Genomic DNA, 27,219 nt, shown 5'->3' with positions numbered 1-27,219 from the left:
AAAGATCTTGTGAATGCGGAATTGTGTTTGTAAAAAGGTTGGTTCAGAAAGAGAGAGAAAATAAGCTATATTGCTTAGAGGGAGAATAGAGAGAATTAATGATGAGAGTTGATGAAAGTTGATGAATGAAAACGGGATTTCGGGACCCTATTTATAATGAAAATAGTCCGGAAAAATATAGAATTTGATAAGGAATAAAACTACACGCTGTTGCCAGGAATCGACTCTGTCGCGACGCGTTAATGTCTGTCGAGAGGCGACAGGGTCTGTCGCGTGGCGACAGGGTCTGTCGCGTGGCGACAGACTTGTCGTTTGGCGACAACCTGTATTAGCGCGTTTTCTTCACACATAATCCGATCTTTAATCAACTTGATCTACGGAATCCGTACAGAAGATAAAATACGTATTTTTTAAGATAATAAAATAATGTTTTACTCCAAATAAAAGTCTATTTTAAAATAAATAATTATTAAATCTAATAATATTAGAATTAAAAAGAACTTTCTAGAAACTTCCAGAAAATTATAATTAATCCTAATTATTTTAGGAATAATAATTAACATTGGGCCCTCCTCTAGATCATTGGGCCGTATGTAAATAATTAACCGGGCCCAGTTTAGTATTTTGGCCATAACTTCCTCAATATTCATCGGAATTAGGCTTATAATATATCGTTGGAAAGGTCTTTTCGAGCCCCATCCAACTACACTATTATTGGACCTTAATCATGGACCAAACTAAACTGGTTTGGCTATTTTCAAACAAATAGAGTTATTTTCGAAAACAGAGAGAAAAGAATTTTAATAAAACTAAACCGCAACACTTGACTTTCAACCACTTTCACCTCATTCGTTTATGGTTCAACGTGAAAGGTATTCATCACTGGGTTTGGTTTTGGGGAGACACAAATGGGTGTCTACAATGGTACTATAACTTTATCTAGCGATATCTTAGGTACTTCCATTGCTCTAACAGTTGTAAGTAGTACCCTTCATGATTATAATGGTACCCTACTTGACTTCAATGGTATTATAAATCGATCTAGTGGTATCTTAGGTATTTCCATTGCTCTAACAGTTTTAAGTAGTACCCGATGACTTTTCAGTGATACCCTTCTAATTGTTAATGGTACCCTTCAGTAAATACTATATTCTCCTTCAAATATCATAACCAATGTCTTAGTGGTACCCTTTATGTCCTTAGTGGTACCCTTTTTGTTCTTAGTGTGACACAAGGGGTTAGAGGTACATTTTATGTTTTAACAGAACCCTTCACGTTATTAACAGTACCTTTCACGTTATTAACAGTACCCTTTCACTTTTTAATGGTACCCTACACTGCTTAAGTCATATCATGCTGATATAGTGAAACCCTTCTAGTTGTTAGTGGTACCCTTGATGTTGTAAATTGTACCCTTTCTATAATGAGTGGTATCCTATAATTTTTAAAGTGGTTGTTCCCTTTATTAGCTACTAATAAAGCTTGTAAGTAATAATCTTGTATGTTCATAGTCTTCATGATATCACCGTTATTTGTAATATTTACTTTACAAAAGAATTTAAGGACGGAGTAATAATCTTGACACGGTTTCGTGTATTTTGATCTGTACAATGCTTTAATGTCAACATTTCCTTTACTAAATGGAAACACTTCAATTTGATCTCAATGCATTACCAAAACTTGTGTAATCTACCCATATGATAGTTATTTATGCACGGACCTCCAACGCAGAGGGGTCAATTTGTGCTATTTCAAGTGTCATTAGTTAGACTACGAATATAAACATCCATTGACGTAAGAATAGGGTTATGTAACCAAAATCAGAAGATTCACTCAACACTTACTCCAAAGGTATTAACTATGTATGTGTCGACTACACTACATTTTTTAATACGGATCAAATAATAATCACGGAAATTAATAGTGTCACATCCTTTTACCCTCTATCGGGTTTGATTTAAAAATCCGGTGTGTTAATATTTTGTCGAGTGGTACCTTAGTGGTACCAATGGTCTTACTCTATCTGTTGTGAGTAGTACCCTTTAACTTGAAGATGGTACTCTACACCGCTTAAGTCTGACCGGGTCTATAACATTGTTTAGTACACTGAGTCCTTCAATGGAGCACCTAGTTACTTCAGTGAGACTTTATGGGAATGTTAGAATTGTCAAAGCATACATGTTGTTAGTACTGCCCTTTAACTTGAAGGTGGATTTGTACACCCCTTCAGTGGTACAAATCATTAATGGCATTAAGACTTTTTATAGGAACAAAACAGTAGTTGAATGTGACAGATAATGACGTAAGTCTTACACTTATTTTATTTAGTGGAACCAAGTGATGTGTATACTTGAACTGGGAGTAATTGGTAAATCGATCCCATTAAATCCAAATTTGTAACTCCGATTACTCGAGTAATTGAAAATAAGGAAGAGGCCATAAAATGAACAAGGCCAGAGTAAATTCAAAATGAGCAACACCAAAAAAAAAAAAAAAAAAAAAAAAAAAAAAAAAAAAAAAAAAAAAAAAAAACCATCTAAATGGCCATACATAACAAAAATCAAATTCTTATTCAAAAAATGAGGTACCCAATGTCAAAAGGTCTACAAATTGAGGGAAATCCAATACATAAGCTATCCAAAAAATGGCCATAACAACCACACATTTTTTGATCCAGAAGTTGTTTAATTTAATCAAATTTTGACCTTTGAGATGCAGTTGAGGGAGGAGTACCAGGGGGTCCGGGTCGTGGTAATATCGGAACAAATCCACCTTGTCTTGTAGAGGCCGACAGTGGAGATGTGGGGGTTTGCCATCCATACATTCCAACTGGGATCTGACCATGAGGGAACTGAGGGTATGGAACATAGTAGCCCTGTTGTGGTGAAATTTGTGAGCCGTAGAACTGCTGACCTCAACCGTCAACCATAGTGAAGTACCCAATAGACCCATCCCCATCTATCATGTGAATCCCACCAAAAGAATGTGGACTGGGCGTAGCCATATTGTAAGGAATATGCCCTGCGTGAGCCTAGAAGTCCCAACAGGAAGCAATATAAACAAACATAAATCAAGGAATAATATAAACAAACATAAATGAACCGATGTTTTTTAAAGCAGCTTTTAAAAACAACCAAATTACTGCAGCTGGGGGTGGGGTAAGTTGGGACAACAACTGCCACCATATGGAGGTGAATGCATACCTGCATTGCTGCACCTTGCGCTGGGGTAAGTTGGGATTGAGAATTATTGTCGCTCCTAGCCTGTGTGGTCTTTGTTGTTCTGGCCTTCTTTGGTTTCTCAAGGCAAGACTTGTACCTCGAGTCTGTGGTCCGATGCGCAGGCCTCTTTGGTATAGGAGGGTTCTTTCACATGATCAGAACCTTCACCTCCCTCACAACTGGCTTGTGCTTGAGTGGAGGGAGTTGACTCCTTCTCACCACATACAGATGACCTTCTCACCACATACAGATGAAGGAGTGCCTACCACACCTCCCTGACCTCCCTTCTTTGCAAGCACAAAAATCTTCTCCTCTACTTGGAAATCAAGTAACTGAAGGGCTTACATAACAACTGATGTAGTTTCCGGTACCCCGATACTTTTGAACACTAAGATCCAAACTTCACCATCATTTTATCATACCTACACACTTCTTCAGTTTTGCTAGGGTCATGGTACAATACCTTTACTCTAGTGTGCTGCCGTATAACATCTTTCCTCCAATGCCGAAGAATAAACTTGTATGGTATCTTTTAGTAGTTGCTCATCTCATAAACCTTTATTATGTGACGACAAATAATCCCATAACATTCAAAGAGGTGACAGTCATAGGTCACATCCTTGGTTGAGCTGTCAAAGACAAGCTTGTACTCTCGCTTTCTCGTAGAAGGTTTTTCTTTGTTGGAACCTTTGGGCTTGTACTACACTCTGTCCTAAAAAACATGCTCAGCTATGGTTTCTGATACCAGCGTTCTATAAATCCCACTCACATACATTACACGGTTGCACTCTCTTTGAACCTCCTTAAATTTGGCATCCGTGTATATCTTTTGAAATATCAACTAAGCCGGAAAATCGGAGTGTGCCGGACGCAAAAACCTTTCCCAATTGTCATCAGCCCTTTTCTCACTTCTGCATCTAACCTCCAAGGCGTCACAATACCTCTCCACAAACTCACACAACAGAGTGTGCTTGCTCAAATACCCATCAAAGAACCTGTGAATACTCTCAACACGTTGAGTTGTTTTCATGCCAGCCCAAAACAGATGTTTTAAATACGCAGGAACCCACATATCGCGTTCAACCCACAACCCTACAAATCATGGTTAACACAAATGTCTGAAAAATCAATCAATGTTGTGGTACTGTTGTAAAAAAAATTACAGTAAACTGACTTTACATATAATCTGTTTTAGCAAATTCTGGACAAGATTATCTTTACATATGCAGCAAATTCTGGACTCCCTAAAACAAGAACCAGTAGCAAATATGCCCAAACAAAACCAGTAACAGTTGACATATGCAGGCTATGAACAGAGTTAACATATGCAGGCCTTCACTATGCAGGCCTTGGCTGTGCAGGCCATGGTTATGGAACAGCAAAAAAAAATTGCCAAACAATACCACAGAGCAGCTTACACCACAGTTTAAGTAAATAAACCAACAATACAGGACAGCATATGCACACATCCAATGTTTCTTATGAACTGACGACAACATTACAAGCATATTATGAACAAGACTGCCCTACTTATGGCAATTCTGCCCTACAACAGAACAATAATTAACAAGCAACTATAGAGTGTCAGTCCAGGTATACCACAGATAACATAGTATCAAGCATAGACAAACATGGATTCAATAAAATGCAGCACACACACCTTGCAGCCAGTCATCATCTTCTAGTTCATGCTTCTTGAGAACCTATGGCCAATTTATCTCAAACTCTTCGCGATCTAGGCTGTCATAGATTACATGCTCAAGGTGGTCGTGAATTTGGGTATAATTAGGAAGCTTCCCAAGTTTCTTGGCAAACTTATGTGTGATGTTCCAAATACACCATCGATGAGTGGTGCCTTTCATAGTCAGCTTCAAAGCTTTCCTCATCGCCGGATCTTGATCGGTTAGTGTACTAATTGGTTGCTTTTCACCCATACTCCTCAACCAATTAGAAAACACCCACTCAAATGTTTCTGCGGTCTCGCGAGAAACCAATGCACATCCGAACAATATAATTTGACCGCGATGGTTTACCCCCACAAAATTACAAAAGGGGAGCTTGTATTCGTTGGTCAAGTACGTCGAATCAAAACACACAACATCACCGAACTCCTCGTATGCAGCCCGGCTCCTAGCATCTACCCACAACACATCTTGGAGCCTCCCCAAATCATCCACACGATGTGTATGAAAAAACTTTGAATTATAATCCGTCATCCGCTTGAAGTAAGCAAACATTGCCTTGGCATCACCTTCTTCAAATATGATTTTCCTTTACTTTGCAACCTCACTATGCAAATCCTTTTCAGTAAATTGCATCTGATCCCTCCCATTCCTTTACTTAGCCATGCAATTGTATATCTTTGCAACCGAAACACCCGCCTTCCGATTATTCAATACTTGCCGAACAATGTGTGGGTTGTCCATTAAGAACTTCTTCCTAAACTTAGTGATGTTCTTGGACTTCCCCGGTGTGGGATTGTGCCCTCTATGCTCTAGGAAGGCTTTATCAATTACCCATTCACCAACCTCATTCACCTTTGCATATAACTTCACAGGGCAATCAACTTTTTTACTCTTTAGTTTGACACAAACTTCCTCGGATATTTGTGAATCGGAGATAAGAGGACCAGTTTTCTTGCTCCGTCTACAAGGCATAACAAAGCATTCACACGTCCAAGTCACACTACGCTTGTCCTTTGCATTAGCCCCTTTTCCTACTATGGCTCCACTTGAATGCACAACCCCAAACCCTTCTTGCCTCTTGTAGTTCCTGAAATATGAGTCTATTTTATGCCAACTATCAAACACCATTCCAACATTGGGTTGGGGTAGGGAAACTGTAACATTTGCAGCCTCTTCGATCTCAAAACTTATCGCCACACTACCCTTTCCTTTAGTAGGAGTCTTGTAAGACTCTTCTCCAACATTGACCTTCAACAAGTAAATTAATTCACATATTTAATCACACATAAACTACCTACCATCACACATAAACTATCTACCATCATGCAATGGTTAATTAATACTTATATCCTGCCCACAATCCCCCTGCCCACCCCACAATGCCCCACTAACACACACTGCCATGCACAGCCACCATGCACAGCCATCCGCCCTACCATGTACAGCATCTACCACACAGAGGAAAGAGGAGCACAGAGCAAAGAGCAAAGAGGAGCACAGAGCACTGCCCACTAACACGCACAAAAAGCACTGCACTTTCAAAACCTAAACTTTGAACACATTGAATAAATCGTGACCACAACTTTAGCTATGACTAAACACTGAAAAGTGATGCTTTCCACTGCAACCCCCAAGGACATGACACAACCCAATACAAAGAATCAAATACATACAGTAATAAAGAATCAAATACACATTCATATACATACATACATACACACAATGATAAAGAATCAAATACATGGACTGAAAAGGCGAATAATTGTACAACACAACCAAAATTATACACAATGATAAAGAATCAAATACATGGACTGAAAAGGTGAATAATTGTACAACACAACCAAAATTATACAGTATATAAACAACACCTGCTCTAATTTTTACCATATGACACCATCTCATGATTCTCACACCTTTCCACACAACAATTCCAAACCAGCAAGGACAACCAAAGAACTAAATTCCACAATTTAATCTTCCCCAACACTGATTCAACAAATTCAATTCTACTGAAACCCTAGAAATTCAAATTCAGTACCAATTACCTCATTTAACAATGCTTGTAGGGCTAGCGCACACGCCTGCTCATCATCTTCTTCATCCAGCCCTCTTTCGTGCTCCATTGCATCTTCAATTGTGGCTGTGTATTCTCGTTCACCACCTCCATCGCCACCTTCTACTTTGTCATGAGAAGCATCGACTCCTAATTCACCTTCTACATTACAATTATGGAAATCGTCTGTTAAAAGCCAATCATCCAACACCAACATCTTTCTCGCCATTTTCAGGCTCTTACTCGAGCTCCTCCAGTTGGTGAGGGAGGTGCATTCGAGCTTCAACGATGGGGGAGTCAATGGTGAAAAGTAAAAAATGGTTAAAGAAAAAAATAAATAAGAAAGGTTAAAGTAAAAAGGGAGAAAAATTAGAAAACAAAGGCCATAAAAAAAAATTGTATATACATGTATTCTACTATGCCCAATATACTACATATTTCTTTTTTTTTTGGATTGTACACTACTTTTTACTGCAGCAAGGGACCACCCCTGTAACACCCCGACCCCAAACAAATTAGGGAGGGGCCTATTGTTACGAAATGCGCATCGATGGCCAACAACTGTCCTCACAGACCAACACAAGTCCTTCCGGCGCATTTTGTCCTCACTCATGCGCACCCCGAGAAAACTTCCCAGGAGGTCACCTATCCCAAAACTACTCCCAGCCAAGCACGCTTAACTGTGAAATATCTTGACAAATGAGCTCCCTAAAAGGAAGATGCATCTTGTTGATATGAGTAGTATATCAAATCCTCTTTTTTTTTAAAGCAATTATGAGGGGTATGTTGTTTAATCCCCTCGTTCCGTTCGTTATGCATTTCTTCATGCATAACGAACGCCAATAATACTTCTTCCACGTTCTAGAGACTCCTTTGGGCTCTCAGTACCGCGGTTTCAAGATCATTGTACCGTATTTCAGTCGTTTAAAAATAACTGCTATAGTTGAATATGTAAGGTTCACGAGGGTAAAAAAAATTTAACATGTTATACAATAAGGTTGGTCGGAAAATTAATAATATACTAAGCAAATGATCTTAGTGAGAGATAAATAATAAACCAATTATCTTGTAAGTTATTTAATTATTTAGCTCCTCTTTTACTGAGCTTCTGGAAACATACAACATCCTAGAAGTAGCCAAGTTGAAAGTAAAGAGATGAGAATAAAGGAAAGTTCTAGTGCTTTAACAACTCAAATACCAAACTCTAGGATCTTCTTCTTTGTTCTTCATTAATCCTTTAAAATAGCAAGAATATATTTCAACACAAACCACTTTATATTTATATATCATCCAAATTGGAAAAGGAAAAAAAAAAAAAAAAAAAAAGAAAACAGGTGTGAATTTAAGACTAAGAAAGAAAAAAGCAAGAAAAATGGGAGAAGAAGTGATATTGTTGGACTACTGGTCAAGTCCATTTGGGATGAGAGTTAGGATTGCATTAGCTGAAAAAGATGTAGAGTATGAAGAAAGAGAAGAAAATCTTAACAACAAAAGTCCACTTCTTTTGAAGATGAATCCTGTTCACATGCAAATCCCTGTTTTAATTCACAAAGGGAAGCCTGTTTGTGAATCTATGATCATTGTTCACTATATTGATGAAGTTTGGGCACATAAGGCTCCCCTATTGCCCTCTGATCCTTATCAGAGGGCGAATGCTCGGTTTTGGGCTGACTACATTGACAAGAAAGTAAGTTTTCTCGTTTGAGTTTGTTACATTGTCTTCACCCTTCATAATTAGTGGTATTGATCACTTTAACAGAGTTGTGACATGTTGGTAGAAGCACAACATAGCTATGTAGTACAATATTATGTGTGACTGACTTAATTTCGGAATTGTTGCAGATATACAACGTAGGGAAGTTAGTGTGGGCTTCTGAAGGTGAAGTGCAAGAGGCAGCAAAGAGGGAACTAGTAATGTGCTTCAAATTGTTGGAAACAGAGCTTGGTAACAACCGTTTCTTTGGAGGTGAAAATCTAAAAATTGTTGATATAGCTCTTACACCATTTTGCTGTTGGTTTTATGCCCTCGAAACATGCGGCAACTTCAGCCTTGTGGAAGAATGTCCGCACTTGGTGGCGTGGGCTAAGAGGTGTATGGAAAGAGAAAGCGTTTCCAAGTCTCTTCCTGATCAATACAAAGTTTATACTCACCTGTTGGAGCTAAGAAAGCAGCATCTTGCTGAGCTCAAAGGCTAATTGAAATTAATTGTATCGTGTTTTTTAGAGTTTTGACTGTTTGTTTGTTTGACTTTGTTTGTTTTTTTTTCCTCTTGTTCTTATCCTTTTTGTTAATGTTTATCGTATAAACTTTCTAAGTTTGAAAATTATGCTACCCTACCAATGTTTATGTAGACAAGTTAATTGTGAAACATGTAATTAATAAAGAGGGACTAGTATGTATGTATGTCTTGTAAATGTGTTCCTTTAATATTAGTACAATTTTAACTTGCTTTATAAAAAAGGAAAATTTGCAAATTGCAGCGATCTAAAGTTCGTATTTTGCAAATTGCAGTCATTTAAAAAAAAATTGCAAATTGCAGCCCAAAAGTTCGTATAAATTGTAAATTACAGCCCAATTCAACTTTTTCATTGGTTTACATGTCACAAAAATTTCGGTTAAGGTTTTAGGAGTTATTTTAGTTTTTAAAGGTCCGAATTGAGCTCGGAATTAGCAAAAAAATAACGTAAGTATCTCATTTTTACAGTTTCTCACAATTCGATGCATTTTAATTACGCAAAACGAGGTACTTGCGTTATTTTTTTTGCTAATTCTGAGCTCAATTCGGAACCTTAAGGACTTAAATGACCCATAAAACCTTAACCGAATATTTTTTGACATGTAAACCGATGAAAAAGTTGAATTGGACTGCAATTTACAATTTATACGAACTTTTGGGCTGCAATTTTTTTTTTAAAAAATGGCTGCAATTTGCAAAATACGAATTTTAAATGACTGCAATTTGCAAATTTAAATATTAAAAAAAAAAACACGTAAAAAGACTTTTCTATGTTAATTAATAATTGGGATTTACTCATATGCCCTATTGTAGGCAAGCGAAAAGCTGAAAACAAAGATGTTTGTTCATATATAGACTGTAATACATGGTCTTATTAATTACTACATTCGTTATTTTTTGTGAGTTAAGTGCAGTCATGAGTACTAAACTTTCATGATTGTTGCAGTTTAGGTACCCTAGTTGCAAAAGTTGCAGTTAGGGTACTCTAAACACATTCTGTTAAGTATGTTGTTAACTAAAAAAAAAAAAAAAAAAAAACCAAATTAGCTGCCATAGTTGCAAAACCAACTTTTCATCACTTCCCAACTGTCAAAAAAATTAATCACTATCAACACCAACAGCTCTAGGTAGCATTTTTCACACAAAAATGATAAAAAAAAAAAAAAAACAATTTTGTCCAAAGTCTAAAAATTAAAAAAAAAAAATTAAAATCAAAAGTTGTTCATACTTTAAACAAAAACACCATCTATCAGGGATGTCCTCAAATACATCAACTTTCACACCATTATACACTAGTCCATTGTCAAGTGTAAACTGACCAAAATCCACCATGGTGCACTATCAAACAAGGATTAAATTGAAAATCTGTAACAACATACAAAAAAACTAATAAGAGTGATAATTAGAAGAAAAAAAAAATCATTTCATTTATTACAATTTATTCATAACATCAACTTCAAATTTAAAAAGATTGAAATTTTATCAATATTCAAGCACATATACTGTTGAATTATATTGTTCAATTAGAATTGTTAATTCATACTTTAAACAAAAATTCGTACCAAAAAAATTGAAATGCGAAGAAAATTAAAACAGAACAAAACCCTAAACCCCAAAAAAAAAAATTACTAGCCACATAATCACAATCCTAATTAAACAAAATTATAACTATATTTTATCAACAACAAGTATTAAACAAATGAAATTACACAAATTACAAAAAAGAAGTAAAAAAGTGAAAATTACATAATGCATATCTTTGGCGGGAGACAAGTGTGGTCCAAGCCATGGATTATTATCTTCAACCATGATAATGGAGTGAAAAATTAAATAAAAAAATAAAATAAATAAAATAAATAAAAAAAAAAAGTGAAAATGGTGTAAATGTGTGATTGAAGAAAAATGAATGAAGGAAAAAGATTAACTTGGGAGTTCGTTGAAAGGAAAAATGAAAAGGCGGCAACAAAGTATATCACTGTATTCTTCATGACTTAACTTTTTTTTTTTTTGACGGCCTTCATGACTTAACTTGGGAGTTGTATATATTGGGCCAAACGAAGAAAAGTGATGGAACTTTAACGGTGTTACTTTTTAGTACCCTCTTTGCAACTTATGCAACTAGGGTACTCTAACTACAACTTTTACTAAAGTTGAGTACCCTAGTGTGCACTTTAACTCTTTTTTTGGTACATAAAACAAAGCTGCCTCTTAAGTAAGAAATGTAAAATTCTTACAAATTTCAACACTTCCAGTTTACTCGATTCCCAAATGTTGTTTCCTTACCCCCAAGATCAGTTCAGAAACTTTGTGCATTTCAGGAAGAGATTTCTTCACAGCTTCTCTTTGTTCACAACGTAGCCCAAGCAATAATCTTAGGACACTCAGCCTCAATACTGAAATTGCCACAACTTTCATATGTATGAAACCAGGAGTAAAATGAAATAAAAGCGATGTCCACGAACCCAAAGTTATCACCTCCGAAGTAGCTTTTATCTCCAAGTTCTTCCTCTAACAACTTCAGACTTTCAATGAACTCTGATTTAGCTGTCTCTCTTTCGGTGCTTTCCTTTGTTCTCCACAATGTTTTACTTGCTGGATAAAACTGCGTAAAAAAGCAAAAGTGGTGAATTAATCATAGGTTTGTTATTCGAGGGACATCCAGACAATAAATCAGACTATACGACATCTTGATTTACAAGATTATATAAGTCTACCTCCAATTTATTAGATGCAAGGACTATACGACGTCTTGATTTACAAGATTATATAAATCAGACTTATGAGCTTGATTTTTCTCGGTTATTCACTTAAACTAAACAAATGGATGGAGTATTGAATTAAAAAAAAAAAAAAAAAACCAATTAGAGAAACCCATTACAAGGTATAACCACTGATTGATCTAAATTAGCTATTCTTACAAAAAAAACTAACCCATTATCATTTTTTTTGGGGTTAATAAAGGTTCTAGAATTAGTACTAAAACAATGAGGAATCTCAGATTCTCAACATTAGTAGCAAAACAACTTCTTGTACCCCTGATTCAATTATTGCACCATTTTGTATTACATGTTTGTCAACACATAATTTTACATATTGATATTTGTTTTGTACTGTCCCTTAATATCGAGATAGTATTGTCACTCTCTTTTTAACCAATACATCTATACAAATCTAACAACATCATACAATCAAATCTTATAAAGATGATTTAGAAATAGAGGGAGTAATCAACAACTTAATATTACAAATTATTATAATACTCCTTAATTATCTAATTTTAAAAATATACACGTATAATTTCATAGAGTTCAATTTCTGAAGATCTACATAAGCATCTTTCAAAACTTCTTAGTTGCAAAACATAGGTCAAATCTAAATATTTTTGTTGAAGACTCAAACATTATCATTAAGCTAAAACAACACAAACTCCTTAAAAAATTCATAAACTTCAGAAAATTAAACCAAATTCAATACAGAAAAAGACTAAAATTAAGATAATTGATAATATTAATTAGTAATAAATAGACTGTACCTTTTTGTCAACAAAGTCAGCCCAAAATTTAGACTGAGATTTCTGGTAAGGATCAGAGGGCAATAAAGGAATTTCCCCTTTCCAAACTTCATCAATGTACTCCACAATTATCAATGACTCACAAATGGGTTTTCAGTGGTGGATTAGAACTGGGATTAATTTGTGAATAGGGTTCATTTCTAGCAACAATGAGCTTTTTTTGTCACTCATAAGATCTTCCACTCTGCAATCATAATCAGTGATGTTTTTCTCAGCTAATGCTATTTTGGGTCTCATACAAAACATGCTTGCCCAGAAATCAAGTAATATTAGCTGCTCATTTGCCATGGTTGAAGTTTTTATTGAGAGTGTTTGTGAGAAAAGTATGACTAATATGTGGGTTACTGATATGTGGGTTACACACACACACATATATATATACACACATATATGGCACACTAATTAATTTTTCTGCAAGTTAAATACTACTCCCTCCGTCTCTTAATACAAAGCCTCCTTGTATCATTTATTACTCACATAATAAAGAGAACAAGCCTTTGTATTAAGGGACGGAGGAAGTACTAATCATGGGAATATAAAAGTTTATTATCATGAGATAAAAATATTTATTAATTAAATGTGGGGCATTAAAAATATTTATTTATTCACGAAAATATTTTAATTTGTTTACATAAATATCATTAGATAATTTTTTTTTTATCAGGATAATAAACTAAAGCTTCCTCATCAAATACGTTGTATTTTTTTTTTCTTTGAAAAGGTAAGATAAATAAACATTAGGAAGCCTTTCTCACTAAAGAAATTCCTAATGTATCAAAAAAAAAAAAAAATGGAAAAAAAAAAGTAAACAAATTAGAGCTATTACAAACATCACTGTCCATGCTACCAAATACTAAATAGTCTATATTAACTATCCAATGTGTTATGCGATTTCCCTCTCAGCATATGTGTTGGATGCTCCGATAGTGAAACTGAGTGAGAAAAGAATGAGTGTATTTGATAATATGCTCGACCTTAGCTTTTACTTCAAAGTTCTGAGTGCCACATTAAAGAGGTAGTTGGAACCCTTTATGATTCTGCTATGAATACTTTGGTGTTTCCGAGCTTGAACGTAGATACATTAATGAGCGCTCCATTATTATGTCTGATGATGACTCCTAATGTTGCTGAATTATTGCGAGCCAATCAAATCATTGAATTTGAGTTTAAGAAGTTGTTAGGAGACGTCCTCCATTATATAAGAGTGGATGATGTGGAATAATTATGAGAAGAATGGTAATAGATCAAGGAATGGGAGATCCCATAAAAGAAAATGTATCCACTACACTAACACATTTTATAATAAAAGGAAAGTGTTGTGATTATTATAAAATAGAGGGAGTATAAAAAAATCACGCGAATTTGTTTCAAGCTATTTTCAATTCAAGTCTATTCGGGTTTAAATCGGCTCGGGTCACTTCAGGTATCATGTAAATTTCGGGTTGGATAAAGTCAAATCAAGTCACTTCGGGTATCGGGTCATAAGTGGGTCAACTCCACTTCGGGTTGTCAGATCTGATTTCGGGTCAAGTCTGATTTTGATTAGTGTTTGGGTCGCTGTTTAAGGTCCATATCAGGTCTCTATTTTACCAAGTGGAGTTAACTTGCTTTTGACCTGATACTCGAAGTGACTCGACCCTATTTTATTCGACCTAAAATTACCTAATACTTGAAGTCATTTGGCCCGATTTTAAAGCGAATTAGACCCGAATAGAAAATAGCCTAAACCAAACTGCTTATTTTCATTTTTTTTTTTTGGTAATATGTAAGTGCAATGGATTCGAGCTTGACCTAAAGTCTCGATCCAATTTTAAACTTGCCTAAAAATTCTAATCTGAAATGAACAGACTCAAACTTGGCTTGAAGTCTCGACTAATAAGATTACCTATCTGACCCAAACGACTTGAGTTCTCGATGTATATGTACCCAGTGGTGTCAAAACTAAACAGACCCAAAAAAAACTATCCGTTCCGATTTGATTCGAGAAATTCAAGACCCAAACCCGATTTGTAACCGAACTGAACTCAACCCGAATCCGAACTTGACTCGATTTGAACTTAACTCGACACCGATTTTGATCCGACCTGAACTCAATTTGAATCCGATTTGACCCGACCTAAACTCAAATCGAACCGATTTGATCCGACCCGAGCTCAACCCGATCCGAAATCGATCCGGAAAATAACCAATGTAATCCGATTTGTTTTGACCCAAACTGATATTAACCCCAACTCGATTTTAACTCGATTTGATTTTTACCGGATCCGAATCAACGGATCAACCTTATCTTAATCAAACCAAACTTGACCGAACTGAAATCAACCCGACCCAAATTCATCCGACCCAAAAATAACCTGGTTAAATCCGTTTTGAACCCGATCCGAATTTATCCGAACCGAACATGAACTGATCTAGAGTTGACCCGACTCATATCCGATCCGGACTCGATAGACCATGACCCGAATTTGATCCGACCCGAATTTGACCCGACCTGACCTGATCCGAATTAAAAGAATAATTTTGACCCGGACATTTCTAACCCGAACTAACCCGACCCGAATAGACCCGACCCAAAATCCATCCGATTATCGAAATTCACACCTTTATTTGTACCTACCCAAGATAAAAATATTCTTATATCCCCACAGTTTTAGACTACTCCTTAGGCTCCTTATAAAATTTTGTCCATTTATTACCTGCCTAAATGCTACGAAAGCGATGACATCACGGATCAATAACTTAACCACTATCACCCTAAATCCTATCATTTCACCTATATAAAATAAACTAACAAAACCCCTCACTATAAACCAAGTTCAAAAACCAAAATCATTCCAAAAACAAACCCCACTAAATAAATTCCATGACCATGTCAAACAATAATCTGATGTTATTAGAATTCTGGTCTAGCCCTTATTCTGCAAGAGTCAAAATTGCGCTACAAGAAAAGGGTGTTGTAGATTATGAATGTCAACATGAAGATTTATTCAATGCTAAAAGCTCACTTCTTTTGGAGATGAACCCGGTTTACAAGAAAATCCCGGTTTTAATACATAATGGAAAACCGGTTTGCGAGTCACTCGTAATTTTGGAGTACATTGATGAAGTTTGGAATGATAAGTCTCATAATTTGTTGCCTGTTGATCCTTATGAGAGGGCTCGAGCTCGATTTTGGGCTGATTATAATGATAAGATGGTATGTGTTTTTCCCTACATTTCAACAACTTTTAAAAAGTTACTTATTAATTTTTTTTTTATTTTACCATTTTTTGCTTAGGTTTATTAGCTCTGTCACAATTTAGTTTTGAAGTTTATCATGATGCAAAATTTAAGATAGAGGTGTTTAGAACTAACATAATCCAACCCAACCCGTTTGAAAGTAATCCGATTCAGATTGACACTTATAATTTAAGGTAGTAAGTTATTGTCAAATTATCAATTGTTATCTTATTGCTAGACTAGATTTGCTCCAACCCATGTTGTTTAATTTAAGAGGGTTTTTGTTTAGGGGGATAAAAAAGGGAGGGATAAGGATAAAGATGAGGATAGAAAGAAAGGAGTGTTAAACTTTTGTATATATCCGGTTTACATTATTATTAGTGTAAATCGAACAGTATTAGGGTAACTTTTGGCCCTTTTTTGGGTAACTTTAAATATAATACAATTTTTATATAAATAGACAACAAGGAAAATTTAATAAAGGTAAATAATTACATTCAATCACTAATAATTGATTTTTAGTCATTTAAAATGTGGTTCTATACTAATAAAGAGATAATTTTTGTTTATATTGGGTTACTTTTATGCATATTGGGATGACTTTTATTCATTTCAGGGGCAACTTTCATAAAAAGACTTGCGTGGACCTGGTCCACAATAATAATATTGTAGACCCAAGGTTTATAAACACGTAACTGACATTATATTGAACATAGTTACCCTTATTTTTAACATAATAACTCTTATTTTTAACATAATAACCTTTATTAAAACTTGTATAACGTTTAATATTATTGTGAACTTGAAGTACGACGTTATGACCCTAGTTTTAACAGTGACCTTTATTATTCATATTGGTCAGTATATAAAATATTTCATTAAAAAAATTAACCTCTAATAACCTTTATAGGTTATATTACCAAAATGACTTTTATTTCAACATAGTCACTTTTTTTTTTAATTTTTATTTTTTATTAATAATACAACCATAGTTTCTCTAATGTTAGTGGTCCACAATAAATTAGTGTGAACCAGGTCCATTTAAGAATTTATGCAACTTTCACTCATTTTAGGGTAACTTTATAACGGATATACAATATTTTATTGTACATCCGATTTTTTAAAAAGTTTTTCTTTGTTTAGAAAGATGGGGATTAAAAGGGGGTTGAGGATAGGGATAAAAACACCTCCTTATCCTTCCATTTCTATAACTAAGGGAGTGGTATAAGTGGAAGGGATAAAAAAAAATAGGCTAAAAATACCAAATTACCCTTAATGAAATTGAAAGGATTAAGAAAAGGGTAAAAGTTAGTAAGGGTATTGTTATAATTTTATTACTTATTCCTAATTTATTTTCCATACTTACTAAACATGTGATAAAAATTATTTATCCTTGTCCCACATATCAATTCCCTATCTTTATCCTCTCTCCTTATCCCTCTTATTCCTATCCCTTCGACTAAACGCCCCGTAAAGAAATTAAAATGAGAAAAAAAAAGGAAGGAAAATTGTCGGTAGGCCTCACTGAAGAAATTTGGTGTTAAAGATTCAAATGATTAAAGTAAAGGTAGCAAATTAAAAGTGTTTGTGTTTTAATTTTTATTTTACTTTTTTAATTTTAATTTTTTATTTTAGCCACAAAGGTAAATGATATAGACCGGATTTATTCTTGAGTTAAAAGTGACAGTTTTCAAGACTTAAACAAACAACAAACTAATAAGCTCCTTGATAATCCACATTTTAGAGTTTATTTACTACAAATAATTTGGACTCTTTTTATTCAAATCATCAAAAATCATGGCCATTTTATTTTTCATCTTTTGACTAGACGTGCGTTAGTGCATATATATACATTTATATTTTAATCTTATTCCTTTTGTTATATATGATGTTAATCTCTCTTACAAATTATCATGGCCAAGTTCTTCAATTTTCTCCGCAAGATATGGCGACAAAAAGACGAAATTCAGCAAGATGAAAAGAAGGATTTCACAAATTTTCTAAAGTTGTTCGAAGATGAGCTTGGAGAAAAGCCTTATTTTGGAGGAAACAATTTTGGATATTTGGACATTGCACTTATTCCAAATTATAGTTGGTTTTACTTGTATGAGAAATTTACTAAATTAAACCTAGAGGCCGAGTGTCCAAAACTTATTGCATGGGCTAAAAGATGTATGGAGAGGGATAGTGTGAATAAGTCTCTTTCTAATGAGCTTAAAATCTATGAGTATATTTTCGAATTGAAGAAGAGGTTTGGAACAGATTAAAAATGAGGTGTTTTGAAGGGATAGTGTGAGGTCTCGGGCTCTCCGACGAACGAATTGTAGGGGTATAATGGTTTAACAATCGAGGGTTGGAAAAAGAAGGGTCTACTTTTTATAGTGTTTTATCTAGCTTTTGTTTAAGAACTATATCTTGATGTGGTGGTTGTATAATACGAGAGATTTTTATACACAACCGGGTGTACGGTGCATCAAAAGGTATTTATTTGCTCTTTTGATAATAAAATGAACACTAATCGTCAAAATGAGCAAGCAATACTCTTGGGTGTACTGTGTATAACACAATTTCTAGTATAATACATACAGTTCTATGTTGTAATTTTAGTTTTGGATTTTATGTGGGTTTCATGTATGATTATAAGAAAATTAAGTAATAATTACAAAAATTCAAATGTGTCAGTAATTTAGAGACATATATGAAGTAATATATCTTTGCTAAACTTAAAAGCTAATTGGCCAGATAATTATAAACTATTTATTAGAGTGCGTTCAACTACATGATGTTTTTGATTCCTGCTGGATTCGTAAGGTTCTTTGTCTCTAGGTTGCTCCAACTTACTGGTTGGTTGTCCGTGCTCGTCAACGCTGTTTTTTTTCCGGTCATTTTGATTGTTATTTGTTTGGTTTCCTCTTTTTTTAGTTTCGTGTTTTTGGCTTTAGTTTTCTCTTAGATTGTACTTCTATTTCGTTATATGAAATCTTTGGAAAAAAAAAAACAAAAAAAAAACAAAAACCTACATGACCTTAAAGTGGAGTAAGTACAACACTTAAAAAAAAAACTGAGTATTAAAGGATGAAACCAATTTATTGATTCCAGAATAGTGGTGGCTCATTCAATATGTTGAAAAGTTTAAACTATCAAAATAAGTAAAAGTAAATTAACTAGGCCAATTACTTCTTCCATCCCCCAATAATGGATATACTGAACTTTTTTTTTTTTTTTTTTTTTTTTTTTTTTTTTTTTTTTTTTAACTATCCATATAATAATTTTGAGCGTAGGAAAGTATTAAAAACCACTACTAGAAATAGGCCTATTTCCGACGGACTGGTTCTGACGGATATGTTATTCCATAGGAAAACTCGTAAATTCCGACGGATTTATATTCCGTCGCAAATTTTCGACGGATTTTTAAAATCCGTTGAAAATTTGTGACGGAATAAAAATCCATCGGAATATATGGACTTTCCAACGGAATTTCGGTCGGAAATTACATTTTCCGACATATTTTAATTCCGTTGCAAATTTCTGACAGAATTTTCCGTCGGAACATATTTTTTTTTTTAAAAAAACTTCTGAAATAATTTAAAACCCTAAATGCCCCACTTCTCTTTTCCGCCTTCTCCTTGTATTTCCTCTTTCAACCTCTCGTTCCTCTTCTCTCTTCTCCTTACTTCACGTTCCTCTTTCTCTCTCCTCTTATCTCTCCTCTTTCCTTACTTCTCGTCCTTCTCCTTCTTTTTCTTTCACCTTTTTCTCCCTTTCTATTTCCCCTTTCGATCTTTCTGTTATGGCAAAACATACCCCACCCAAAAAACAAACCCCACCCACCACCACCGCCGCAACAACACCAACAATATCGACATCAACTGTAATGGCACCAACAACGAAGGTTTTTAGGTCAAATTCGACCATGAAAACTTTAAATCTAGAGTTTTCATGGTCGAATTTGGCCTTATAAACCCAATTTCGAGGTTTTGTTTGGTCAAATTAAGGTATGTATCTCTTTTTTTTTTCTTAATTTTGATTTTATATTGTTCATTGTTTTTTGGGATTTTTTTTTTGAAATTTATTGTGGTGGTGGTTGTTGGAGTTCCGATTTTGGGGGTTGGGTTGGCGATGTTGTGGGTTTGGGTTTTTTTGATGATTTTTTCTGGGTTGCGGTGTCGTGGTGGGCATGCAGTCTGGGTTTTGGTGGGTGGGGTTTGTTTTTCGGGTTGGTGTCGTGGTGGGAAGATTTGGGTCAAATAGTGTGGGTGGGGTTTTAATTAGGGCCGAAGGAAGGGAGGTGGGCAGATTTTGGGTAGGTGGGGTTTTTCGGGTTGATTTATTATTTGTTGCGGGGCGGTGGTTTGGCGGTGGGGGCTGGTGGTGGTGGTCTGTTGGTGGGTAGTAGAGGTGGTCGTATGTTTGGGGTAGAAGTAAGTTAGGGGTTGGAGGTGGTTGATACGTCGTGCCGTGGTGGCGCGGCTTTTTTTTTTAATTTCTTAAAAATAGTTTCCGACGGAATTTCCGTCAGAAATTTCCGACGGAATAGTAAATTCCAACGGATTTTTCTGGTGCTGGAAAACCTCCTTCGACGGAAAATTCCGTCGGAAATTCTGTCGGAAAAGTGTTTCTGACGGAATTTCCGTCGGAAGAAGCAAATTTCCTACCAACGGGTTTTCCGATGGATTTTGGGGTGGTTGCGACAGAAATTTTCTGTCGGAAATGACCCTTTTTCTAGTAGTGAACAAATTTAAATTGAAATATTTTGTTAGATAGGTGTTGATTTAAAGTTTCATCATATTAACTTTTTTTTACTAACATTAAATTATACTTCCTCTGTTCTTTTTCACTTGACCTGTTTCTTTTATCAAGCGTGCCAGTGCATTATCAATAACTTTAATTCTCCATAAGTAAAAATTATAAAAGTTATATATTATGATAGTACTTATTGAGACAAATTCAAAAATATTAAACATAAATATATATTTCCCTACACATTATTCAAAAAAATTTGTCAAAGGAGAGGTGGTGAATAGTGTAAAAGTCAAAGCGGGTCAAGTAAAAAAAACAGAGGAAGTATATATTTAGGGGCTGTTTGGTTCAAACAGGGTAAACGGAATGGAATCAAGAAAGGGATTGAGGGGGAAAGGAAATGATACCCTTTGATGTAGTATGTTGTTTGGATTACATAAGTAATAAGTTACATATCCACCACCTTCTCCAAAAACTTCTCCCTTATATTAATGGAGCACCACCCACTCCATCCTGACGTCGCTTTTAGATCCCTTCCCTATTGTCACCGCCATTTTTTCACGCCACCTCCTTCACGTCGCTATAACCGATATTTTCTCTCTCATCTTATTCTAGTACGTCCACCATAAAATGTAAAATTTAAGGTTTTAAAGGTCAAATTCACCCTTAAAAACTCTAGATACAGAGTTTTTATGGGTGTGTTTGACCATCTAAAGCTATATTTGATGAAAGAAAAAGGTAATTTTTTCACTTACATTTTTTTAATTTTAACATTAGTAGTAATTGGGAGGTTGTATGTGGTTTTTCTGGTGGTGGTGGGGCTTCGGGGTAGTTGTGGTGGTGTTGATTAATGGTTGTGGTGGTATCATGGTAGTTTCAAAGTGGTTTCGTGGAGTGATGGAGTTTTAGGCAAGGCGTTTGAAGGTGGGGTTGTCGGTGGTGGTGACAGCTACGGTGGGGTCATCGGTGGGGACGGCGGTGGCAATGGGAGGTTGCTGGTAGACCAAGTCATGTGGTGGTGCATGTTTTAATGGTGGTCAAAATTGGTTATGGTTGTTGGGTATAGACGATTTTGGGGTAATGGATGATTCCCTTGAGGGGGAGGGGGGGATCATGATGGAATTGGGTAAATAAAGGGGAAAGGGAATAATTAGACAAACAAACAACATTAAAGGTGTTTAGGGTAAAAATACCCTAGACACGTGGCCCAATCAGAGAGGGACACATGTCACTCTTGGATGGGTCCAACGTGGACCAGTCCTCAGCTGACACGTGTCAGCCTAAGATAACAAATGGAATGGCGGCCCTCAAGGCCTAATTCCCAAGAGTGTCGCAAAACGACGTAGTCCATTAGGTCATCCTGACCTAATGAAAGGCACATTTTCCAACGACCCTATAAATAGGGAGATTTCCCCCATTTTGGGGACACATTCATTCATTACAACATACCTACATTCTCTCACATAAGAGAAAACACCTGATCTCGGAATCCGAGAAGATCTCACCTTTACCCTTTCCGCACCTTTTCATCTTCTACGACCAATACTAACTTGATCGTCGGAGGCGGAGCTCCTACCAACCGGAGTCTCCGTATTTTACAGGTACAGGCCGCGTGGAATCAGTCTTGGTGACGTAACTCTCTCGGGGGACCTCTAAGATGGTTCAAGAGTCTGTACCACTACCTGAATCCAACCGGCCTTGAGTCGAGGGGGTGATCTATTTAGATCATGATACGGACAACGACTGTGAAGTCGAAACCCATGTGGCCCTTAATGGGTCACTCATCTCTAAGCGCATCGCATCCGTCTTAGGGATAAATTGGAACAGAGCAACGCTGAAGCTGGTCCTAGTAAATCTAATGAACCACCGCCTAGCGAGATCTAGATGGCAAGGGGTCAGGCTCCAGTCACCCGAGACGAACTCATGAAATCAAGGACCTGATCAACATAAGGACGGCTGGCTCTAGCAAGGGTCAGTCGGCCAAGAAGACTCCTCAACTTGAGAGGAGAAAGCCAGTCAGAGACAGGAAGCCTACTCCACATCCAAAGGAGAAGGCCAAATCTGCCACTGGCTGGTCTAAGATCCTTCCGCCTCAGACGAGCAAAAGGAAGGTCATCCGGGTGGTTCAGCCGGATGGCAGCAAGAAAACCTTCTCCGATGCTCAACACATCATCGAGCATAACAGGAGCCAGCAGTTGTCTGAGTCAGCCTCTACATCGAGCTTCCTAGACAGCTTCAAAAACACCTCCGCATGAAATTCTTCGCATGGAATTCTCAATCCTTGCATGAGAGCCATACAGGCATTGGTCCTTAAATGATTAGGTCAGCCCCATATGTGCCTCACATGCTATACGAGCAATACACCCCTCCTATCATGCAGCCGCCCTATTTGGAGGTCCGGTGGCATATAATGTCTAGCCCATAGACTAGCAGCCCCGACTGCTCAGACTTGGTGAACTAACTTTTGCTTCACCAAAGAGATAACCGAGGCGGCTCAGCCGGCCAAGGTTAAATATGTATTGGTCGATGCCTATGATGGTACCACCAACCCTGAGGATCACCTCATGGACTACACCAACCTTATGCACATGCAGGGGTTGGATGATGCCATATGGTGCAGATGTTTCCCGGCTACCTTAAAGGGCATAGCCCAACAATGGTTTGGCAACTTGCCAGCAGGATGTATTGATAGTTTCAAGAGGCTTGCCTTCTTGTTTGCTTCAAAATTCTCGATTAACAACCCTGCCAAGAAAATAAGTCTCGACTTGAGCACCATAAGGCAAGGAGAGAGAGAAGGCCTTCGCTCCTACGTCAGATGGTTCAATATGGTGGGAATCTAGATTTAAGGGCTGTCTGACAAAGTAGCTTACTGTAGACACCTACTTTTGGCCTCCTATCCCGACAGGAAGTGCAATGACGATAAATAAAACCATCTTCGTGTTGGACCGAAGTGAAGAATGCTTATGGATATTTGGTTAAACCAAAAAACACAAAAGACAAGCCCAAACCAAGAAACAAAGCCAAATAAAGTCCAATTAATTAAATCCGATCATAATTAGGCTTAAGCCCGTACTTAAAACCCAATAATGACGGATTTAGGAGCGCCTAGGTCAAAATAAGCGCTGCCGCAGAAAATAACTCGCGCATCTCAAGGAGTCGTGCTACGTTGGCGCGCCCAACTAATTTAGTTGTGCGTGACACTCAGCGCAACTTCTAGAGTTGCGCTCATAAAAGATTCCGAATTTCAGAAAATTGGAAAATCGAATCTTTCCATAAATCTGCGCGCAAGACAATTAGTTGCACTGCTTATAGCAGTGCAGCTCAATCACTTGCGCTGGGTGGTTGCGCGCGACTAATCCAGTTGCGGCGCGATACCTGCTGCGGAAGAATGTTCAAAACCCTAAACCTACTCATTCCCTATAAATAGAGGCTTAATCCGAGGCTTAAATAGACAGAAAATTAACCCTAAACTCTGGCGAAAAACTTGTGAACTTGTGCTACCTAACCCCTCTTGTCCTAAACACTCACCCCTTTGATATTTTGTTACTACGGTGGAGGTTCCTCAACAAGAAGGAGTCCATAAGTGTTCTAAACGGAGATCTAGCAAAGAGAAGTGGTAAATTCCCGAGCACTTAGATAAATCATTTTTATTTTCTTGTTTAAAAGAACTTTAATTAATTAATTAATGTTGCTTGATCACTTTAAAAGGTTTAATTAATCAATTTTCATATAGTATCTTGCGTTAAATAAGATTAGAATTGAATAATTAATTGTTGGTTGATCACTTAAGCCAAGGCGAATATTGTTTATTTCTTGTCATATTCACGAATTTGATTAAATAAAGAATGACGACGTTGCAATGTAATTCCTGCGTGAAATAATGTGTGTGAATAAAATCAACTAACTTTGTTCTAGGTATCGCGTTGCATATATTGTTTGGTGATGAAATTGTAAAAAAGGAAGAGCTATTAGAGGCCGTACTAGGGCTAGAATAGCGATTCACCTCTAAAGGGAACGTTATTTTAGTACCCTCGCTCCCGAAATCATTTTTGGTTTATGTAGACCAATTTGGGCATGGGTAAACTTACGATTCGTGCTAATTATTCCATGAACTCCACATGGAAGAAAGGCATGAACGAGGTTTATGAGTTTTCCTAAAACTCATTGGCGACTCCTACTTGTTTCTTATAAAAAAGTGTAATGATAGAATCAATTCTAATTCAAGGTCCTCCAAACAGTCAGGAGTTCAAATCCTACTATACCTTAACAAGTGTAAAATCCTAGGCTTTAAATGGCCATGGGAATCTAAGGAAGGACCCGCTTACGATGGGATCACCCTCCTTACAGGTGCGACTCCACTGGGGACTTAGAGGTTACATGATTAGTTCTTAGTTATGGTCCAAGGTTTCCAACACTAGGTTGCCTATGGGTTGTAACGGGAATTAAGTTGGATAATCTCTAGTTAGAGAGCGAGACTTGAACGCATAATATCTTCCTTTTGCACAAAAGTAAAAACCAAACAAGCAACATTGCATCATGCATAATCATAGCACACTTCAACTTTTGGGGATTGGCTCATTGATTAGGGGTCACCAACACTAGGCTTCTATCCCGAAATCAATAACAACCCTCTCACCCATATCATCAACAAAATGTTGGGAGAGCGATGTCATGAGTCAACACGTTGAGTGATTGATTTGTGCGTCGTTTCTTAAGATATGGTACCTTTGGGCACCCAAGCCTTTTGACCTTAGAATGGCATTGCGTGAATCTTGGCTTATGACATGCTCTATGTGATTATGTGACTATGCAACGTGTTAGGATAGTCTTCATTTTTTTTTCTTTTTTTAGTTTGTTCTAGGTTCCCAATCACGAAATTGTCCCTTCGTAATTTTGAGTCGTATTCGAAGGGTAACATAAAAAAAAGAAAAAAAAAACGATGACAAAAAAAAGCGCTTGAATTAAAAAAATCTTACGAGCAGGTGGCGCGCGCAACTCAATGATTTGCGCGACCCTTACCAGCGCAAGTGATTCTGATGCGCACGCCAGCCGCGTGCAACTTAATCACTTACGCGTGCCCACTGTTACGAGTCGATTTAATTGACTCGTTCAAACATTATCTACATTGGAGAATTGTTTAAGGGTGATGTTATCCGTTCGAATATATCTTGCATCATTTCTTTTTTTCTCCTTTCTTCTGAACAAGCGTATCGATTTACTTATTCTTCCGTATTTCCTTTAGGGATGGTTTTCAAGCTTGGGAACGAAGACTCCCGGGTGCTCGTATTCTACGTTTACCATCAAGCAATCCACCCCTTTCAAACCACCTTCCCTCGACAACTAGTCCTAGTCCAACAACAATGTCAACCATCGAGCAACTCCAAGAAGAGATTGCTCGCTTGAGAGAAGAAAAGGCTCAAGAGGATGAGGAAAGAAGGATTAAGAAACTTGAAAAGGCTGAAAAGAAAAATGCCGAGGCTCTAGCCTTGCAACAAAAGATGGAACAGTTATCCGTCAAAGAAAAGTCGTTGAAGAAGCTTGTTCTTCGTTCCACCATGGGGAACAAGTATTTCAACGCAGAAAAATTTGCTCCTCCCTCAGGACTTGCTTTACCGGAAAAGTTCGTAGCTACAGACTTGCCAATATTTAAGGTGACTAATAATCCACAAAACCACTTAATGTGTTTTACTGGCACCATGTCATTAAAGGGAGTTGATCCTAAGCTTTATGCTTTGACTTTCCCTTTATCTCTAGACCTAACCGCGAGAGAGTGGTACTATGGGTTAGATCCGAAATTCAAAATAACATGGGAAGATGTAGTTTCGGCTTTCATTACCCAATATGAGAGTAACATAGAGTTCAAATCGACTCTACGTGAACTTGAAATGCTTAAACAAGGCGACGATGAAGGTTTCCTTGCTCTCTATGGTAGATGGTGAGAAAAGGCGGCTCACCTTGCCCAAAGGCCACCTGAACTCGAGTTAGTAAAAAAGTTCATTGACAATTGTCATGAAAAGTACAACAAGCATCCACGTTACCTTGGTTTAGACGCTTTTCAAAAGGTCTATTCTGTGGCTACTAGGATTGAAGATGATCTTGCTAAAGAAAAAGTAAACAAGCCTTATCATCATTAACATAGGAATAACTACAAAAAGGGGATGGTAATACTTCATCCTCTATTGATGTATTTGCAAATTCCACGCAATATAATAACAGTAATGATCTAGGGAAAAGATGGACAAAAGAAAGAAAATTTACACCATTTCCTGTAAGCTATAAAGAATTATTAGAAAAATTGAGCGAAAAAGGCTTACTTACACCAACAGGGCCAACACCACCCACTCCACCAGAAAAGAGATTTGCTAATTGGGATGGTAATGCTTATTTTGCTTATCATAGAGGCGTTGGGCACGATACTGAGCGTTGCTATGTCTTAAACATAGGATACAAGATTTAGTAGACGATGGGAGAATTCCCACGCCTAAACCTA

General features: G+C 36.7%; 3 protein-coding genes and 1 pseudogene across 4 annotated transcripts; 2 read left to right on the top strand and 2 right to left on the bottom strand.

Moving 5' to 3' along the window:
- Positions 1–2,914: 2,914 nt before the first annotated feature.
- Positions 2,915–5,437, bottom strand: LOC145575474 (protein FAR1-RELATED SEQUENCE 5-like). The gene is made up of 4 exons (XM_081633342.1): positions 4,976–5,437; positions 4,401–4,527; positions 4,144–4,313; positions 2,915–3,031 (listed from the first exon to the last, which is right to left on the bottom strand). The coding sequence occupies exons 1-4, from the start codon at positions 5,435–5,437 to the stop codon at positions 2,915–2,917; spliced, it is 876 nt and encodes a 291-aa protein (XP_081489468.1).
- A 2,841-nt stretch (positions 5,438–8,278) lies between these two features.
- LOC145576614 (putative glutathione S-transferase parC) lies at positions 8,279–9,210 on the top strand. The gene is made up of 2 exons (XM_081634339.1): positions 8,279–8,649; positions 8,805–9,210. Exons 1-2 carry the CDS (start codon positions 8,335–8,337, stop codon positions 9,156–9,158), a joined length of 669 nt encoding a protein of 222 aa, XP_081490465.1. The 5' UTR covers positions 8,279–8,334; the 3' UTR covers positions 9,159–9,210.
- Positions 9,211–11,011: 1,801 nt separating this feature from the next.
- On the bottom strand, positions 11,012–13,123 carry LOC145576611 (putative glutathione S-transferase parC; annotated as a pseudogene). Its single transcript, XR_014098490.1, has 2 exons — positions 12,732–13,123; positions 11,012–11,801 (listed from the first exon to the last, which is right to left on the bottom strand). The product of XR_014098490.1 is annotated as a putative glutathione S-transferase parC (transcript).
- A 2,488-nt stretch (positions 13,124–15,611) lies between these two features.
- Positions 15,612–18,371, top strand: LOC145576612 (putative glutathione S-transferase). Its single transcript, XM_081634338.1, has 2 exons — positions 15,612–15,966; positions 17,912–18,371. Exons 1-2 carry the CDS (start codon positions 15,634–15,636, stop codon positions 18,254–18,256), a joined length of 678 nt encoding a protein of 225 aa, XP_081490464.1. The 5' UTR covers positions 15,612–15,633; the 3' UTR covers positions 18,257–18,371.
- The last annotated feature ends 8,848 nt before the right edge of the window (positions 18,372–27,219 follow it).

This window comes from Chenopodium album, chromosome 13 (assembly GCF_948465745.1).
Source record: "Chenopodium album chromosome 13, dcCheAlbu1.1, whole genome shotgun sequence".
Classification (NCBI taxonomy): Eukaryota; Viridiplantae; Streptophyta; class Magnoliopsida; order Caryophyllales; family Amaranthaceae; genus Chenopodium; species Chenopodium album.
The sequence above is the reverse complement of the archived record's forward strand: the minus strand, read 5'-3'. Positions and strand labels throughout refer to the sequence as shown.